The sequence below is a fragment of the Rissa tridactyla genome, chromosome 1, assembly GCF_028500815.1.
Source record: "Rissa tridactyla isolate bRisTri1 chromosome 1, bRisTri1.patW.cur.20221130, whole genome shotgun sequence".
NCBI lineage: Eukaryota > Metazoa > Chordata > Aves > Charadriiformes > Laridae > Rissa > Rissa tridactyla.
This window is the reverse complement of record NC_071466.1, coordinates 162626539-162645816: the sequence shown is the minus strand read 5'-3', so window position 1 is coordinate 162645816 and position 19278 is coordinate 162626539. Positions and strand designations below refer to the sequence as shown.

Genomic DNA, 19278 nt, shown 5'->3' with positions numbered 1-19278 from the left:
CAGTGCTGGCACAGGCTCTTTGCAAATATGTTGGCTTCAAAGTTCATGCAGGGAACATCATCTACCGAACCAGACATTGTCCACAGCAGGGACAAAGCTCTTTGGCTGACAGGCTGCTGGCAGCGGGCAGTCAGAAGGAAAAGGAGGAAGGAACAGCAGCAGCCCAGAGCTTTTAGTTCCCCAGCCTCAGGCTCCTGTGGAAGCAGGAATGTTATTCCCAGACTGAAGTTTGCTGCTCTCAGCTGGCAATACTGGAATCAAAGGGCATCCAGGTGCAAAGCCATCAGTATGATCCATGTAATTATAGATAATAAAAGGGTATGCTCTGGCAGAGACCTCTTTTAGAAGGGGGCACTGCACTGCACCCTCGAATGACTGCTGACGCTGCCCCAGTTTGTGAGTCCCTGTGAACAGAGGGATGGCATCCTGCTATTTGGTTTGATGGAAGTTTTCTTCCTTCAAGCTCTCTTAAAAGGCATAAAAAGGAAACCTTTCTTCTTGACCATGTTGCTTATAAAGCTTAGGAAATTTGGAAACCCACTGAGAGTTTTCCTAAACTTGTTGATCCCACCAAAATTTCTGAGACCTGTAGGACAGTTGATTGCAAAACTGAAAGGCAACAGGCATTGCTAGCACAACAGCTGGGCTCCACACTTCTGTCCTGGCTTTCTGCAAGCATCCTGCCCACCATCAGCTCCTCTGTTCCTTGGGGTTTGAAAGCAAGTCCTTGGATCTGAGGATGTGATCTGTGCTGGGAGGACTCCACTTAATTCATCTGGAGGAGGCACCAACAGAAGGACAGGAAATCAGTGTGGGATGAGCCCAGTATCCCTGATGTGAATATGCCACTGCTCCCCTAAACATGGACACTTGAGTCACAGCAGCTGATCAAGGCTATGGCTGCTCCTCAAAACAACCAGGGCCAACTGTCAATGCCAAAACCAAGCTATAATTTTTGTTTGTCAGTGCACTCATTTGCAATATGCTGTATTGCTAAGTTGCACTAGTGCCAACCATGCATCCTCCATCCTCACATTGGGGCACATTTTCTTGACTCTTTCATGCCAAAAGCCAGACAAGAGCCTAAGCACTCACCTGCCAGGGACACAGTAAAAAACACCCCAACATCGCTGCCCACCCCTACCCACAGAGTGCCACCTGTGGCTGCAGCCCATGGCACCCCACTGCCTGATGGGCAAATCATTGCTCCCCACATCCCTGGGGGCCTACTGCCAGGATAACGCTGTGATCCCCAGGGCCTCTGGCATGCATGCACGCACGCACGCACGCATACATGCATGCATGCATACATACATACATACATACATACAGCCAGCCAGCCAGCCAGCCATGCCCAGTGCTCCCAGTGCCTCCCAGTACACCCAGTACCTCAGCTTCCCTATGGCTCCCAGCACCTCGCCGCCCGCCGAGCTCCCCACTCAATGAAGCTGGCCGTGGGAACTGCGGGCAGCCAGCCCCCGCCCCTTCCTCTCCCATTGGCTGCCACCCAGCAGTAATTTGAATACCGCCCTCTGAGTGGCTGGCGGAGGCGCGAGGCTATGGCACCCACGTGCCGGTATCAGCCGGCGGGCGATCGATCCGGCCGGGCCAGGCCGGTCTTGGTGGCCCCGGGGCTGGGGAGGGGACAGCGGGCAGCGGCTCATCCCCCCCGCCTTGCCCCCCGCATACCTGGGCCTCTTCCCTGTCCTTCCCCCCCGGGATCCCCTCACCGCCTGCCGAGGGTCTGCCCCAGCGCTCCCGCCGCGCGCGTCACCCCAGGAATTAATTAACTTGAACCCTTAGCAGCGGACTCATCTGCAAGCGCTGAGACAGCCCAATGTCACCGTGTCCCCAGCAGGGCTCCAACCGGAGGCCATCCCTACCCGCAGCATGCCCCAGAGAGGTTTGTCTCGCCTGGGCTTTTACCTGCCCAGCACGAGCCCTGCCTGAGCCTCGCTGTTCCTGGTGAAACGTGCTTAACATCTGTCCTCCATTGCTCCTGCTACAACTCATCCTCCTCCTCTTCCCACTCCTGGGGAGCGTTAAAATAAGTTTAAATTCACTTTTTGTTTACCCACTGAAGTCAGTTTGCAATCCTCTCTTCAAACCTGTCTTTCCCAGCAAACCTCAGTTATTCAGCTCTGTTAGTTCCCAACAGTTCTTGTCGCTCTACCAGTAACATTTTTCCCCCTGGTTCATTTCTGGAATACAGTGCTGGAACAAGCAGTGGGACCATACTGGGAACAGCCTTGAGCTTGATACACTACTGCAGTGCGATAAATACGGTTTATGGATTACCACACCACTCATGGACCCACTGCAGCTATGTCTCCTTTGCACCACGCTCCTATTTCCGCCCCCCCACCAAAATGTCTGACCTTTCAGGCTCCCGGTCTGGTTTTGATCCTCTGTAATCCCAATTACATTTCTGGGCGCGCACATGTGCGGAATTGCAGTCTAGCCAGCGAAAGCCATCATGCATGGAAAACCCCAGCGTGGCAGCCCACGTCAAGAAGCCTCGCATCTCTCTCCCTTGCGAGCCCTCGGGCAGGCGAGGCGAGCAGGAGGAAGGCGCAGGTGGCCGAGGTGGCCTCGCTGCGGAGCCAAGTGTGGGAAGCCCCCGCACAGGCCGCGGAAAGGGGGAGCAGAGGGGGAGCGGCTGGTCTCCGCTTTTCCTTCTCAGAGCAGCAGCCGCACCAGCACCTTGATTTTTGCAGGTACTTTCTACTCCGAAGCGGCTTCCTCCTGAACAGCTGGAACTTGTTTGTGAGCAGCCAGGGGGAGAGAAAAAAACCCCAAACAACAAAAATGCTCAAATCCATCTTGAAAACGAGGGGAAGCAGCGAACCAGAAAAATTTTAAGCCACGGCCTGGTATGAACTGTGATGTGTCTGGCAAGTGCTTAACGCACTAACTTGTGTCTGGGAGCTCATATCCTTGATTCAATATATCCTGGGGTAGCCCGACTGCACACCCCGTGAGTAACAAAGACAGCAGGCTAGGGCTGAGTCAGTAATTTATATTACAACATAAAGCTTTAATCGATCAAACAGAGAAATCAATAGCGCAGCCAACAATCCTGATGGTTAACACCCTATAGGGTTTAACAGTTCTCAGTTTTTCCATATGCTTTTTTATTTTTTTGTTTTTAATGTGAAAACACAACTTCCAGCAGGAACTGGAAGTCTTCGGAGCACAGCAGAGGCCATTGCAGATTTCAGCTGACACTTGAGAAAGGCTCAGAAGTTATTAGGGCCAGGGAAACAAACTAAAAAAAGAGATTATTCTAAATCACCTGGCAGCAAAATAACAAACAGGGCCTACAGGAGAGATGGGGAGGGACTCTTTATGAGGGAGTCTAGTGACAGGACGAGGGGCAACGGTTTTAAGCTGAAAGAGGAGAGATTTAGATTAGATATTAGGAAGAAATTCTTTACTGTGAGAGTGGTGAGACACTGGAACAGGTTGCCCAGAGAAGTTGTGGATGCCCCTTCCCAGGAATTGTTCAAGGCCAGGCTGGATGGGGCTTTGAGCAGCCTGGTCTGATGGGAGGTGTCCCTGCCCAGGGCAGGGGGGTTGGAACTGATGATCTTTGAAGTCCCTTCCAACCCAAACCATTCCATGATTCTATGAAACACTAAAGAGCTAATGAGGTCACTCTTAACATCCCAGCAGGATTATAAAAAGGTAATCCAGCACTGTCCCAGCCACCATGCCAGGCTGTCTATAGGCTGGAGAAGGCAACCCAACCCACAGCTCACACTCCACACTTGAGCAATTTCACAAACACATGAACTGTACATTTCCTTAACAGCAGCCGTTCCAGCTCCAGAGCAAACTCCTGGGGCTGGGGCAAGCACAAGTCACCTGCCACCCAGACCAAAGGTGTCACACACTGTCCTCCAGCTTTGAGCCACAATCCCCTTGGTGTGGTGCACCACTCTAAACAGAACTTCCCTCTCCTTCCCTCCTACATCCCCTTCAAACCCAACCACCGCAGAACAGCTCTAGAGCATGGAACTCCCAAACCAGAAGAAAAAACAATTTGTGCTCTGCACATGGCACCACTTGGATGCTTTGGATGTGACTTTTGGCCTTGCCACCGAGTTGTGCTTCTGCAGCTCTGAAACACCCACCACCCCAAGTTGAGACAGGAAGACGGGCAAGGTCATGCATTAAACCCCGTGAGCTTTCTGGAGTGGCCTTTAAGGCAGCGCAAGAGAAGATCACCACGGCTTTTTTGGAGTGAGGAAACCAGACACACTTTCATGATATGGCCAGTGCTACTAAGATTTTATGCTTGAGAGTGCCAGGTCTCAGCTCAGGGTGGGACTCAGAGTCCAAGCACACAAGGCACTGGTAGTACAGGGGTAACAGTATCCACTTCCCTGCCATTTACCTTCTCTGGAGGAGAAAGGGAGGTGCAAAAGGACCCCAGTCCTCACCACTAGCATGTGTCACACAGCTCCCTCCAAAGGAACACGCTCTAGCAGGAATTGTGTAGCTGCTCTCAGTGTTGAGATCAAACATCCCTCCCCAACACGCTCTGAAGAATTTCTGTGTGTTTGCATGCGCACGCTCCAAGAAACAATGAGATATGCATCAGGCTGGTGCCCTTAGCTTTAGCAGCTGGTGGCCATCAGCTTTGGTCTGATGTTCCTCCACAAAGCCTCAGGCACTGGTTTACTCTTCCCCCTCCCATTTTTGGCATGAGGAATCTACATACTTGCCCATTGCTGGGTTGCCAATTTTCTGGTGTGGGTTTTGGCCACACAGGCCTGTTCTCCCTTTGTCATTTCTTCACCAGTAGACATGTGGCAAGGGAGGGGGCCTGGCTGCCAGAGGCTGAACAGCCACCATCTCCTACAGATACTGGAGGACAGAGCCCAGCACGCCGCCTTAGGCTCTCTCTCCTCCTCAGAGGATTCACTGCCAGTTTAGCCACCAGCACTCCTCAACCATGCAAACCTTCCCACTCCACTGAAGGCATCCATGCTAAAGAAACATATACAGAGGTCCCAAGAAGAAAGGCAATTAACTGCTGATGACTGCAGCAGCCCTGAGGTAAAGGGCAGCCTCTGCCGCTCCCATCCCAGAAAGGGCCACACACATGCAAGCAAGGGCATTAGGGCATTTTGTACTCCTCTGAGCTATCACAATTAACATCGGCACATTCAGCAGACAATGGAATGAGCCATTCCTGCTCTGGCTGGTTCTGTGTTACCACAGAAATAGCTCCTAGCTATTCCCTTTTCTAAGTACCAGCAGATTTCAATATCCTTTAAGCAACAGGAATCATCTCCCCTCTTCCCAGCTGGTACTGGCATTAGCACAGTTGCTGTTATGCTTCAAGTAAGTCACAAATGTGTTGGTTTTTTTTTCTTAGCAAAATGACTTCATAAAGACTTATTCACAAAGTTACCAAATTTCACCCGCAACAGGTACCAGACAAAAAGTACCCCCGCATTCAGGTGTGGCACTGGAGAAGAAACACATGAAACAAGATGACGCCATGTCTCCACAGAAAAAGGATTTACTGCACAGCAGAGATACGCGGGCACTGATGGACGAGTGGAAGCAGAGCTCTTCCTAGTCACACAAATTGCCCTGATGACATGCCTGTTGCACTCAGCCCCAGATCCTCTCCTTTGATAAAGCCAAGTATCAGCTCTGGAAGGGGAGGCCCAAGAACAGAAGGATTACATTGAATAGAGAATCCCATCCCCAGCAGAAGTTTTTAAGAGAGTCCGTGGCACATAGACACTTAGTTGGAGATCACCGCAAAAATAAACGGATAGAGCGTCTAGTGATCCTGGCCAGTGCTCAGGAGGTGAGAGAATGGCTGAACCAGGCTCACTGCTGGTCAGAGAGCCAAGTGAACAAGGCCCTTGCCCACAGTGAAGAGGTCCCAAAGCGCTGCAGTCCAGATATGGAGTGCTGTCCCAGCTGCTGGTCCAAGCACTAGTTTTCTCCATTAATCTTGGTCACGGCCCATCTTTCCTGTCAGCCTCCGTCGCTGAGTCTTAGTGGTTCGCCCCATGCTGGATTTCTGTGTTTTCTTGCGTGGGCCTTGCCCACGTTGGGGTCGCTTTCCTTTCTTTTTCTGGCTATGCATGTGCAGCGTGGCAGTAAGAGAAGAGATCCTGTGCAGGGCAGGAAGAGAGAAGTGTTTGAGGACCAAAGTCTGCAGGAACAAGGTGACACCACAGCAACAGGAGGAGAGCCCTGTGTGGCCCACCAGGAACGCATGCCCACTGCAGCAAGCCACAGGAACGCCACTGTGCTGGGCATCATCCTGACAGGGGGCAGAAAACTTGCAAGTCTACAATGAGCAGTAACAACCAAAATGAATTTTGAGCAGCAGGCTGTCCCATCTCCACGGAGTTAAGCAATTCTCTGTACCCTCAAAGCAGCTGCAAATCCTAGATACTGAAAAATGTAGGGAATGCCAAAGCTTAAAGCTTTAGGGTCTTTTGACCTTCATCCTAGAGACAAACTCTGCACCCTGCAATACATCCTTCCTTGCAATATCTGCCGAGAAGGACTAGGCAAACAGTTCAGGACAAAGCCCGCCCAGCACCACGTCCTCCTCCTCCAGCTGTCACCAGGGATCAATGCGATGAGAACGGAGCATTTGGGGCAGGCTTGTGCTCTGCCAGTGCCCTCTGCTGGCTCCTGCCCACCGTCGCCCAGGCAGCACAGCATCCCCTCCCTGCAACCACATGGTGGATCTGGGAACCCAAGATCCTCCTGATCAGCTTCTAGAGCTTAACAGCAAAGAGGTGAATGAATTTATACATACTTTTCAGACAGGAAGGGGTTTCTGGACTTCTTTGGCATTGTTCTTACAGGCTTGTTCACCACTTCTTCCCCTTTCTCTTCTTCTGATCCATCACTTTTTCCCTTAAAGAGGGAGGCAAAAGATAAAAAAAATCCCTATAGACACATTAAAACAGGTAGTCTTGTGATTCTGGTGTTTCTGCTGCCTTCTTGGTTTCATCCTCTTTTGTGACCCATCTAGTCATGGATGAAGCCTTTTTAATTCTCCACATCCCTAGCTGTCCAAATCTCAAGGTTTCTTATCGCAGCCCCTCAGAAAGGGACAACCAATGAGAAGTCTACAGTAATCCACCCTAAGATCCAAAAACTTCAGCATGATCTTAATGGCCATGCAACTGAAGCCTTAACTATGAATTAAAGGTTTCAGCTTTTTTCTTACATTACTATTAAAACATCTTCTAATCAGAAAGGCCACTTAAAGAGGACCTTAGAATGTAAAAGGCTAACTGCCAAACACAGGCATTTCCCCAAAGAGCTCAAATCCAGCTATAAGTCATGAAGATCAAAAGGATCAAGTCAACCAGTGCCTGAAAATCTCTACGAAACAAAGATGAGATCTCAGTTACAATATGTTTTGAGAATAAAAGCAACCATAACCAGAACTGAGTGGTTTCCTTGTTGTGGTCCAAGCACAGGATCATGGAGACAAAAATCCCTCCTCATGCTAACAGTAATTTTTCCTGGACAGGACACAGGAGGTTGACGACAGTCCATGCAGTAGTCTGAAATCTTCCTGCTTGTGTTGTATCTGCTTTTAAAACACTACATTCTCCCCATCCAGCCCTGTGGTATCTTTCACTTAAACAAGGTCAGCTGAGACTAGCAAAGGATTCCAGGGAGATTTGGAGCGAGCTGTTCACATAGGACATTTCTTCCTCTTTAAAGGACCAACATAAGTTGTGGAGGAATGTAAAGTTATGAGTTTCCCTTTTCATCCCTGCTCCCAGACAGCTGCACATCTCTTTGGGCATACTGAGGGAGTACCAGGCCTACCTAGTCAGTCCCAAGAATGTTTACAGCTGATACAATCAGAGAAGTAGCAAGAGGCTTTACCACAGGGGTGGTCAGTCCCAGTTGGCGTGCCCCTGAGAGGTCCAGGTCGCTGATGGTGGTCACTGTTACAATGTGATTTGGGTGGTCGATGTTCACAGACTCTGTCCGCGATGTCACCAAGTGCTCCAGTTCATCAGCCTCATCTGGGGAGACAAGAAATCCTGCACTGCAAAGTGCCCAACTTTTTCCAAGATACGCTTGCTTGTTCCTGCAGCGCCATGCTTGGGGGAAAGACCCAGCCTTTGCATGCAGGGTTAACAAGTGGAGGGGCACCACATGCATGAAGGGCAAGCTCCTTCTGCCAGCAGAAGGGACCAGGTAACACCTTGGATATGTCCTCCTCCTTGTTCCTTTCTGTACGACCTACCTGACCCTCTGTCCCACCAGGGCCAGAGGGCTGCAAGGGTCACTGGTCACTGCTCAGATCCCAGGGGAACATGAGAGGAGCAAGGAACTGACATTGTGGGGCAGTGTGTGAGCACCTGCTCAGATCACTGCCCAGCTTCCCAGGGGGACACGAGAAGAGCCAGGAGCTGACTCTGTGGGACAGTGTGTGAACACCCCCGCCCCAGCTCTTAACACCCAGCCGAGGGTGTCAGACCACGGGTGCCCACCTCCCACTGCCCAGCGCCTGCAACCGGTCAGCACGTACCCAGCGCCTCCTCCCTCTCGCTCAGCATCTTCAGGTACTCCTGGTGCCGCTGAGGGATGGAAACAGGTCACCGCGGCGCCTCTGCCCCTCCAGCCGCCCGTCCCCCTACAAGCGGGGCAGGGGAAGCCCGAAGACGCCTCCTGCCCCACGGCCTGGTCCCCGCGGCCTACCCCACTCCTCGCCCGCCATGGCGGGAGCGGGGAGGCACCCTTCTCCCACGGAGGTCCGGGCGGGAGATGTGTGCGTGGGTACCTCCTCCTTCATCTTCCTCTGCTCCTCCTTCAGCTTTCGCTTGATCTCCTCCAGCGCCGCCTTCCTCCGCTCCACCTTCCGCTTGTGGAAGCCGGTCAAGTACTCCCTGCCGCCGCCAACATAGAAACCGGGGCCCCCCCCGGCTTTTAGGGACCCCCTGACCAGGGGATACCGCCTTTCCCCTCCTCCCCGGGGCCCGCCCGGCCTCACCTCCGCCTCTCCTCGTCAAAAGTCACCACCAGCCGGCCCTCACGGCCGCCGGGACCCTTCTTCTTCTTCTTCTTGCGACCCATGGCGGTACCACGCTGCCGCTCGCCCGCCCCTTCCGCCGCCGGCGGCCCTGAGGGGCGGCCCCTGCCCCGCCCGCCATTTTGTGCGGCCGCGCCTGGCGGGGAGGAGGTGACCGGGGGGATCCGATTTCCTCACGAAGTCCTAAGCGGGTGGCCCTTATCGGCTGAGCCGCTGTTGGGCTGAGGGCGGAGCGGCCCCGGGGTGCGGGGGGTGGACCCCGAGCATCACCGGCGGTGGGCTGTGAGAGGAAGGGCACACCAGGGCCACTGTCTTGGTTGCGGGGCCGGCGTCGGGTCCTCCTGTCCCAGTGGTGTGTGGGACCTGTGTGTGTGTCCCCTCACCCGCTCCCGGTGCGCTTTTTTCCCCCGCAAGCTGGGACCGGGAGAGAGAAGCTGCTGTTGTCGGCTGTCAACCGTGGCATCCAGCCTGGGGCAGGCAGGGGGTTCCTCCAGGCTTGGGTGCCTCTGGCTCCTCTTCAGCTCCTTCCTGGAAAAAGGCTCTTACGGTGCTGCCAGCCCAGCACCCAGTCTCTCTCCCCAAGACCCACTCTGCCCCTCCTCCGGGTATTTTATTAAGTAAAGGTTGTTACACCAAATATTTAACATCTGTGTTTCTTCAATAAAGGGTCTGAGAGCTTATGTCAAGCTATCATAGCTGGTAGGTGTTAGTAGCACCTGTGCTGCCCTTAGCCCAGGGAGGCAAGTACGGGGGCAGGTCTCGGCTCTGACACTGAGTCTCCAAGATGCAGGACCTCGCAGAACAGCCATGGTTTCTGCAGTTGATGGTAGAGAGAGGTACCAGCATGAGTAGGTGGGGGCATCAGGACTGCTTTGTTCTTGGCTGCTGGCTTGAGTGACTTCGGCTGAATTCTTGAACCTTCCTTGCCCTCCAGTCCTCGCCCTAAAAATGGGTGTAATGTTTGCGTGGTGGCCAGCTGACTTTGGTGGAAGCTCCCGAAGCACTGTGGGGGCAGCCAAAGCCACCCCCACCAGCCCACAAGTACTGACACTGCCTAGTGGCCGCTGGTCCACAGCTGCCTCGCCTTTATCAGCTCTCTCACTGCTTGTGCTCTTTTCCTGGCCTGTCCTTTCACCAGTAGAAATGCGGAAAAACCAGTTCTGTGGTTAATTACTGCACTTCCCTCCACGCCCATGGGCCAGGCCTCCTCCTCCTCCTCACTCACAGTCTGGGTGCACTTCAGCCTCCAGCCTCTTCGTCCCTGCCTGCGCTCAGCCAGCTCAGGTGCGCAGTCAGGCCTCCACACTCCTTCCATTAACCTTTCAGCTTCTCCTGCCTTCCCGTTTTTTCTCTTGTCTGCAAGAGTTTCTGGCTCTCTGGTGGCTCCTTCTTCCTTGGCCAACCAAGAGGGTTGTCCCACAGGTGCACAAGGCGCAGGCAGCTGCCCTCCTGGCTCTGCCCTGCCCTGCCCTGCCCAGAGGGATAGCATTTGGACATGATGGCTGGAGGCAACGAGAGGAGCATGAAGGCCCTGAAGGAGGTGTGGAGAAGAGCAGAAAACTCTTTGTGCGCAGACTGTGGGAAGCCAGGTGAGTCCCCGAGGGCTGCTGGAGGAAGAGTCAGAAGCAGGGAGCTGGGGCTGGTCTCAAGCAGCAGTTTGGTGGCGGCCATCTGACTCCCCAGGAGCCTGGGGCAGAGAGGGAAGAGAGGCATTACTCTGGATATTCGCTTCCTCTCTCTGGAGGTGAGTTGGCCAGGCAGGAGGAAGGAGATGCTGCCACAGTGCTGGTGGGAAGAAGAACAGGGACATGGTAGTGCCAGATGAGTGGGGGCGGTGTAGCTGCAGCGCTGTGGGTTGCAGTTGTGTCAGATCTCAAATACAAATCAAGGTCATGCCCAGTCAGGACCTGACAGGAAAGCTCCTGGTGAAATCCTAACTGCTTCAGAAAGAAGGCATGATTCAGGAAGGCATTGTCTCCACTGTGACTCAGCTATGAACCGACAACCTGCCAGAGGCACCTCAGAGATTTCTTTTACTGAAAGGCTTGCCCTCTTGAAAGGGTCTCCAGTTTGAGGTCCTATAGGCGCTGCTAAAAGCAGCCATCATACTACTCCCAAAAGGGGCATGTGGAGTGTACCACCCAAGCCAAATTAAGACTGGGCTAATTAGTACCTTTTACCTTCTTAAATTCTGGAGAATTTTGTATTCAAGGCTGCTTTCCACTTCCTGAGCTAAATGCTGCTGGGGGTTTGCTGTGTTGTGCTAAGCAGCTCCTGGAGTCTTTTCCCAGAGGTGGTTTCAGTTTCATCTTGGGTGACCCTTTACGCAGAAGGAGTTCGCAGAGTGCTCCTTAGTTTTTCGACATTCAGGTCAACAGAGACTCAGATGAGGTGGTTGAAGCAGGGGAAATGAGGGACTAATAGCTATGCTTTTTCCCGCCTGTACCTTGGGTGTTAATTAACCAGCTCAGATGAAACTGGGGTCACCCAGCTCTCTGTTTCTCTGGACTATGTTCTCAGTTGAGGCATGTCTTCCAGGGGAATTTACCACCTCTAGTCATGCCCTTTTTTATACCCTCAGATCCTGACTGGGCATCCTCTACTTTGGGTGTCTTTATATGCCTCAGCTGCTCGGGAATTCACCGCAACATCCCTAGCATCAGCAAAGTCAAATCCCTGAAGATGGACCACTGGGATGATGCTCAGGTGCAGGTGAGACCTTTATCCCCGCTTGCATGTCAGGTGGGTTGGGTCTAGGCCATACACTAAGTGTCCTGGGAAAATCAGCCCTTTGCCATCACATAGTTGCAGATTTAATCTGATACATAGTCCCTTTGCTACTCATGCTCTGGATACTTAAGTGATACCCACTGGGAGAGGGATGATGCACTTGCCTTATGTGTCTTCCCATCTCCTGTTACTTTATGGCAAATGCACAGCTCTTGCAATGTATCCTGCCAAGGCTCAGGGGCTTTGTCTCTCCAGATTATTCATTTCCCGCTCACTAGCACCATCCAGCTTCAGTGTCTCGTCTTGGTTTCAGCAGTCCAAGGGGAAAATCTTGGGCAAATCCATGCTCCGACAAGAGTTTCCAGATATAATGTGATCTCTTGAGAAAAATGGCATTTATGGGAACTTGGCTTCTGCCTGTTACACCCCCCTCAACCCATTAATCTTCAGGGGACTGAAAAATTTTTCCAGAGATCCAAAGAAAATAATCTGAATCTCGCTGCTTTTTGGAGAGGAGTGATGAGGTTTGGAATGTCCTCCCAGACAGCATTGCAGAGCTGTCATTGAACTTGGTCTCTCCGGAGATGCGGGGCATGGCAGCAAATCCACTGAATGTGTGTGCACCCAGCCCCACGGAAGTGACATTTATGGCATTCTCTTGATGTAGGTGCAATCAGTGTAACTTCTGAGAGCAGACAAGACCTTTGAGACCCACCTTTCTGTAGTCATACTTTGCTGGGATGTTGCAATGGGCAGGAAAGAGAATGCTCCATTAGAGCCCAATGTGCATCTAGCCTTGTAGTGGGTCAGGAAAGAAAAAAGCCCAACATGAGTCTGCATGAAAGGGAAGGCGCTAACTCTCTGTCTAACTCTGCAGTTTCTGGCCAAGCATGGAAATGCTGTGACTAAAGCCACATACGAAGCTCACATCCCTATTTACTATTACCAGCCAACCTACAATGACTGCCAGTAAGTTGCTGCATACAGAAGAAAAGGGGGAGGGGCAGTTTTGGGTTCCTTTAGTTTGTTTTTGAGCTACCTGCCACCTCTCTCCCCAGAGTGCTGAGAGAACAGTGGATACGGGCCAAATATGAACGCAAAGAGTTCACGGAGCCGGGAAAACAGCTGCCATATTCTGATGGTAAGAGCAGAGCACGGCATCAAAATATCCTGCCTGTTGCCGTCGCTGGAAGCTTTTGAGCACCATGATGAGAAAGCTCATAGTGTCAGTGTTGCAAATCCCGCATGTACTCCTGAGAACTCAGCTGGTCCTTTGAGGGCATTGTTTTGTGGGAGTTTAAATTGTGGGTAGTGTAGGTTAGCACTGCCATGGGTTGCTTCCAAGCTTGGTATTACCAGCTGGCATTTTTCAAAGACATTTGCTGTCCTGGTGGAGCCAGACCTCTGCAGTAAGGAATTTCTGTCCTGCTGCATGCCACGCCCTCCAACCACAGCAGTTGTCTTTGAAATGTCACTTCCAGGGCTGTGTGACACATGGCGCTGGAGCCCAAGGGCCTGCAGAGTCAAGTGGGAAGAGTTCTGGTCCCATGCCAGGGTCTGTGTGGACCAGGACTCTGATGTTCACCAGAGAGACGGCTCTCAGGCTGTCAGACGCAGTAGTGGGAGCCAGACTAGGAGGTGGGAAGCATCTGGGAGTGTTTTTTGGTGACCATTTATCTGGGCTGCAAACCCAGGAACACCACTATCAGTTGTAAGTCAGAGATGAGACCTCCCCTTCTCAGGTGTTTGTTCTCAGCAATAGTCCATCACATGTTTTATCCCAGAGGTGTGGCTGGGACCCCAGGCTGCATGCAGCTCTCTAATGCCTACTGTGCCTGTTGTGGAATGCTCTAAGAAGTGGCCTTTCTGCTCCTAGGGGTGAAGGAAGGCATCCTCTGGAAGCGAGGCCGAGACAACGGACAGTTCTTACCCCGCAAGTTCCTCTTGTCTGAGAGAGAGGGATGTCTGAAGTATTTCACCAAGCAGGATGTGAGTTATGGTGGTCAGCTCCCACCTCAGTGCATACTCCACCCAGGGCAGTAGGGTCATGGAGATGTTTCTATTTCCTACGCATGTTTCTGAGGTTGCCTTACTCACCCCAGGCCAGGGATGATAACAGAAACATGTCACTGAGGAGAAGGGTCCCCCTCCTACTGTCAGGGTGACATTTTCCATGCGTCCTTCCCTTGTCCTTCTCTATGCCTTTCCCTCACTGCTGATAAAAGGGCTGATCTTTCACTTCATCCCTATCCATTTGCCTATCGTGTAATCCTGCACCATCCCTGGAAACAGCCTCACTCCACTGTGAGCCAAGTCGGCAAAAGCCTGTTGTTTGGTTTGTTTTGAGGAGGGCTGCTCTTCTGCTAGTTCATGTCCCTGGAATGAATGGGGCAAGTGCTAGTATACCGTTGCAAGGGAGGGAATGGATTGGAGTAGGGAGGAGCAGGAGTGGGGTCTTTCCTTTGGAGGTCGGTTAGCCTTTAGACTGGCTCAGTTGTAAAGTCAGATGTCCCACTGGCAGTTCCATAGTAGCCACAGCTCAAATCTAAATTGGAGGGGCTGGGCCACTGTTCAGGCTTGAGCACGCCACCCAGTGAAGGGAGCGTGTGCTGCAACAGTTTTGCTGGGAAGGAGCAGTTATTACCTTTTAACAGCCTCTCACCCTGCCTTACCTCACTAAGTCAGCTCAGGTCTCTTTCCCACTAGGATTGCTCATGCATGACCAATACCATTCTGTTCTCAGGCCAAAGAACCCAAAATCAACGTTAAAATAGATGTCATCAATGCTACATTCCAGCCAGTGAAGATTGGGAACCCCAATGGCCTGCAGATCACCTATCTCAAAGACAACAAGACCCGGAATATATTTGTCTACCATGAAAGTGGAAAGGTATCTTGCTTTAGTATCAAATACTGCAAAGAAATTTAGGCGATTTGAGAAGCTGCTGCTATTAAATAATCTGAAGCATGGCTAGGATGGGGTGTGCGTGTGTGAGTTGCTGTAGGTAACAGGGTGGAGGTTCTGTCTCTGTGTTTGTGTGTCTGTGAGAGAGAGTTTTGCTGCAGGGAGCGGGGCAGGAGCACTGGCTGAGTTGGTTTGTGTGGGAGGAGCTGCCGTAGATGTGCAGATGTGCTGCCTGTGCATGTGGGGCATGGGGCAGCTGTGCTGGCTGTGTGCGTGTGTGGAGATGCTGTAGGTGCTGGGGCAGGGAGAGCTGGCTGTGTTTGTGGTTAACATAGGGTTGGGTGCAATTGGGTGAATTCAGAGGGCCCGCTGTTGCTCTGGCTAAGCTTTCTGTCCTGTCCTTTTCCATTCTCAGGAGGTAGTGGACTGGTTCAATGCCATTCGCTCTGTGCAGTTCCATTATCTGAAGGTAGCATTTCCCATTGCCAGCGATAATGAGGTAAGGCAGCACTAGAGCGCAGTGCTGAGTCTCCTGCTGGTACTCGGTTATGTGATAAAAGAGCCCATTAGATACTATTAGATCCCTGGGTACAGAAGTAGAAATTGCAGTGTTTAGATAGAGGGATGAAAAAGTGTGTAAAAGGGCCTGTGATGGCCAGAGAACAACCACTGTCTGCTGTTTCTGGGCACTTTGAAGACAGAAGTGACTCCTGGCTAGGCAGTTCCAGAAACGTTAATTTAAAAGGTGGCTGAATTTGAGGGAATAGAAAGAAGGGTCAGGGGTGAAAGGGAATAGCAAAGAAACATGGCTAAGTGAATGTTACTCTTGCCTTTTTGTCAGATTAAAAATCGTCTGACAAGAAACTTCCTGAAGGAAGGATACATGGAGAAGACTGGTCCCAAGGTGAGCTGCCGTGGGAGAAAAAAAAATCTAACAGGGACCTCACAGAGAGCCGCTGAACTTCCCTACTTCAATGTTTTTCTCCTGCTGTTTCCCCATTCCCCCCTGAATCTTTAGACACCCGTGGGAACAGTGTGTGTGCACCAAGGGAGGGGAGAATAAAAGGAAGGGGAAGGACACATGTGAAAGTAGATGAAGCCAGAGTCCCTGCTTTCTCCCAGAACAACAGATCTCTCTGCATGTGTCTGTGTGTGCGTGACCTTACAGGTATTTAGTGTCTAGATTTCTCCTGTCTCAAGTCTGGGGTCCTTCACAGAAGCCCAAGAGCTGGGGACAGCAGTTGGGACTGAAAAACCCGATACTGATCCCCGCTCTCATCAGTTCAGAAAGGGTGAGGAGGAGGTTGCTGTTCAGGCAGGGGCTTGGTTCAAGTGGTGGGGATGAATTTTGGGTATCCTTTCGCACGTCTCGCGGCAGAGGGCACTGTCCCCTTACATATGTCACCTCTTCCCTCCACAGCAGAGAGAGGCTTTTAAGAAGCGCTGGTTCACGCTGGATCACCGCAGGCTCATGTACTTCAAGGACCCTTTGGTGAGGGGGAGATCTGACCTCTGGCAGCTGCGGGCAACAGTGCTGAGGGCAGGGTCAAAGAGCCTTTGCTCTGCAGGAAGGGAGGCTTGCAGGTTCCCCAGCTGCTCTGAACGGACTCTAGGTCTTCCCCTTTATATCCCTCTTAGATCATCCTGTGCTTTATATGTTTGTTTCACTGCCTGCAGATAATCTGAACAGGGAGGGCAGCGGTGTAAAGGTGGTGATGGGGAGAAGAGTGACATGGGGTGTGACATGGAGAGACAGGAGCAGCAGTTCCTCTCTCAGACCTCTCGAGATCTACGCTCTTAAATTTTCCTGTCCACCAATGCCTTTGAGCATAGCCTCCCTGCTCTTCTGAATCCCGTGACCACCTTCAAATCTTTTTTGCTGCTTCATCCTTGGTCCTCACTCACTCTCCTTCTGCCCTTAGGTGCACTGTTATTATTTCGTGGTTCTTCTGGCATTCCGTAAACCCCTCTCTTTCCCTCCTGATGTGCAGGATGCATTTGCTAAGGGTGAGGTGTTTGTGGGCAGCAGAGAGAATGGCTATAGCGTCCAGAAGGGATTGCCTTCAGGGACACAGGGCAACTTCTCTTGGCACTATGGACTCACCATTGTCACCCCCGACCGGGAATACCTCTTCACCTGTGAGACAGAGACTGACCAGCTGGACTGGATCACCGCCTTCACTAGTGTCATCAACCAGGCTATGACACCACAGGAATATGCAAGTAAGTGCCTGGATCCTATTTCTTTCCTCTCCTGCCACTCTGTTTCAGGGTATTGCCCTAATGGACCACCTTTTTCCTTCACTACAGTTGAAGCCTACTTCAAGTTTAAATCCTAGGAAGCCATGCAGGAACCTCGCTATGAATCGACTCTACCTGGTCCTGTTGGGTGGGCTGTCAGGAGAGGAGAGGAGAGGAGATCGACATCAGAGAAACACAGTGCTCTTGAAGCACTCTTTGAAGCACTTTTTTTCCCCATAGATGGTCCACTTTATTCTGGGGGCCAAATTAAGCTGCTTCCTTTCAAGTCCAAGATTTTGTGAGTCTGAATCCTCAGTGCAAACTGTCACTGTTGAATTGTTGTGATCTGACTGGATGCTGGCAGGCCTTGCCTGTCAATTGGGCCTTGAAAACTTAGCACTTGCTACGTTGGACATGGGACCTAGCGTCACTCCTGCATGGAGCTGCAGACAGCCACCAACCTTATGCAAGAAAACAGCTGCCTGCCTGGAGCTACGCCCCAGTGGGTTGCAGGGGCTGCTGGACTAGCAGAGACAAGAAATGGCTTCTCTGCTGGTGACAGAGATGTGAAACACCTAGATATTTGATCAGTTAGAGCTGTAGTTGAGAAAGGTCACTTAAAAGATGTAATCTAACAACTAAATATGAGGCCTGTTTCCTCCTGCTGTGTGTGGGCTTGAAAGCTTCTTTGGACCACATTTGTGTGTAGACCTTCCTCCATTTGCTACAGAGAATGTTGAGAGTTTTGTTCAAAACCAATGTGTGTGTACGTTTGTGTGTATGTGGATAATGTGTGTATGCACGTAACAAAAAGTGGTGGGAGGTGGAATACTACCCTAGCGAAGATACTGTGCGGGATATTCATGCCATTGAAGTTCAGCTGTCAAATCTGAGTCTCTAATCAAACCAATGGAGAGAGGCTGGGTCCAGCAGAGAGCAGTCTATGGTGTGTCTGATGCAGACTTTGGACTCTCTGTTGACTTTACTAGAGTGTAGGGGTTGATGTCTGAAGTTAGTAGCACATGGATCTCTGCTCCCTCACTCTCTGTATGTCGAAGGCCTGGCACTTTCATTCTGCCCTATACATTACATGTGTATATATTGTGTATTACATACACATACAATTTTATGCAGTAGTAGGAAGCCCGTATGTTCGTGTCTTTCTAGTAACAGTTAGCTCTAACCACTAAATCAACACATGATTCATATCTAAAAGATCAAAGCTCTCTTGGAAGAGCTGTGTTTCACATGCTGGAAGGACCAGCTGAGTTCTGCTGATGACTGTATAATCTGATGTGTCTGCAGTTTTACACAGGCAGTGTGAGAGTAGGCATCTAGTGCGTTAAGAGGAGATAACTGGAATTAATGAGGCAACCAGTATTTTAATTAGCTCCTAAAGAAATGAATAAAAAAATCTCATTGTAATTTATTTTAACTTCCTAAAAGAGCTGAGCTGCTAACTGCTAAGGCACGAGGTTGTTTCTTGAAAAAAAGCACAGACAATCAGAGTAAGGATACACAGCTATTCATGGCATTTCCTGGGATACGTGGACTATGAATCTTCCCATCAGAGCCAAAAAAGCAAAGTCATCGTCCTCCACTGGGGACCCCTCTCCATGCTGAGACCACCACAACCTTTTGGGAGCATCAGCTTCTGGGATGAGAAGCAGCATCACTCATCCTGCTGCCATGGCACAATGGAGCTTTCCACCCAAAAGTACATTTTCACTGCAGTTTGCTGATCTCTCCCAGTTTGGAGCGTGACTGTCCTAAAAACTGAAGGCCATTGCAAAGCTTGTGTTCCAAAATGAAGTGCCTTTCGGTTCTGACAATGTGAAAATGGGCAGTCAATTAAAAAATAGCTCAAGCCCCACCCAAACAACCTGCACATTCAGTTCTCTGGGAAGAAGAGTAGAGAGCGTGATCCAGCCGTGCTAAGATTTCATACCAATAACCCAGAGGTTATCTCTGAACTCTGAAGTTCCCTCCATCAATGCTGTATGTGCCATACGCCCACTCCTGTGGCACTGCCATGCTGAAGCTGTTGCTGTTGCATGCAGCACATTGCTCGGGAAGGTGCTTGGGTCCTCCTGCAGTGAGGGCAGTACGGGTGGGATGCTCCCTTCTCCTGTTTGCTGCTGAGTTATTGCTGCTGGAGATGAGTGGAGGCATTTAACTCAGCCACAATGAAGCCAAATACACTGAGAATGCAAAAGAGCGTGGCTGGAGCTGCCCGAAAACCCCTGAGAACTAACAGCAGGGTGTGTTTGGTAATGTCTCTGCTCTGAAAATTCTGCCCCACTGTGTCTGTTCCCTGTGACGAATGAAGCTCAGATGTGGGCGAAGAGCAGGGTAG

The 19278-nt window shown here is 51.2% G+C and overlaps 2 protein-coding genes across 2 annotated transcripts; one reads left to right on the top strand and one right to left on the bottom strand.

Annotated features, from left to right (window-relative positions):
* Positions 1–5513: 5513 nt before the first annotated feature.
* Positions 5514–9148, bottom strand: NOL12 (nucleolar protein 12). Its single transcript, XM_054187902.1, has 6 exons — positions 9008–9148; positions 8798–8903; positions 8546–8594; positions 7894–8036; positions 6803–6903; positions 5514–6143 (listed from the first exon to the last, which is right to left on the bottom strand). Exons 1-6 carry the CDS (start codon positions 9088–9090, stop codon positions 5975–5977), a joined length of 651 nt encoding a protein of 216 aa, XP_054043877.1. The 5' UTR covers positions 9091–9148; the 3' UTR covers positions 5514–5974.
* Positions 9149–10382: 1234 nt separating this feature from the next.
* LOC128904382 (arf-GAP with dual PH domain-containing protein 1-like) lies at positions 10383–18820 on the top strand. The gene is made up of 11 exons (XM_054188605.1): positions 10383–10635; positions 11628–11758; positions 12654–12745; positions 12835–12917; positions 13653–13765; positions 14520–14666; positions 15097–15180; positions 15523–15585; positions 16102–16173; positions 16673–16904; positions 16992–18820. The coding sequence occupies exons 1-11, from the start codon at positions 10542–10544 to the stop codon at positions 17018–17020; spliced, it is 1140 nt and encodes a 379-aa protein (XP_054044580.1). The 5' UTR covers positions 10383–10541; the 3' UTR covers positions 17021–18820.
* Positions 18821–19278: the final 458 nt, after the last annotated feature.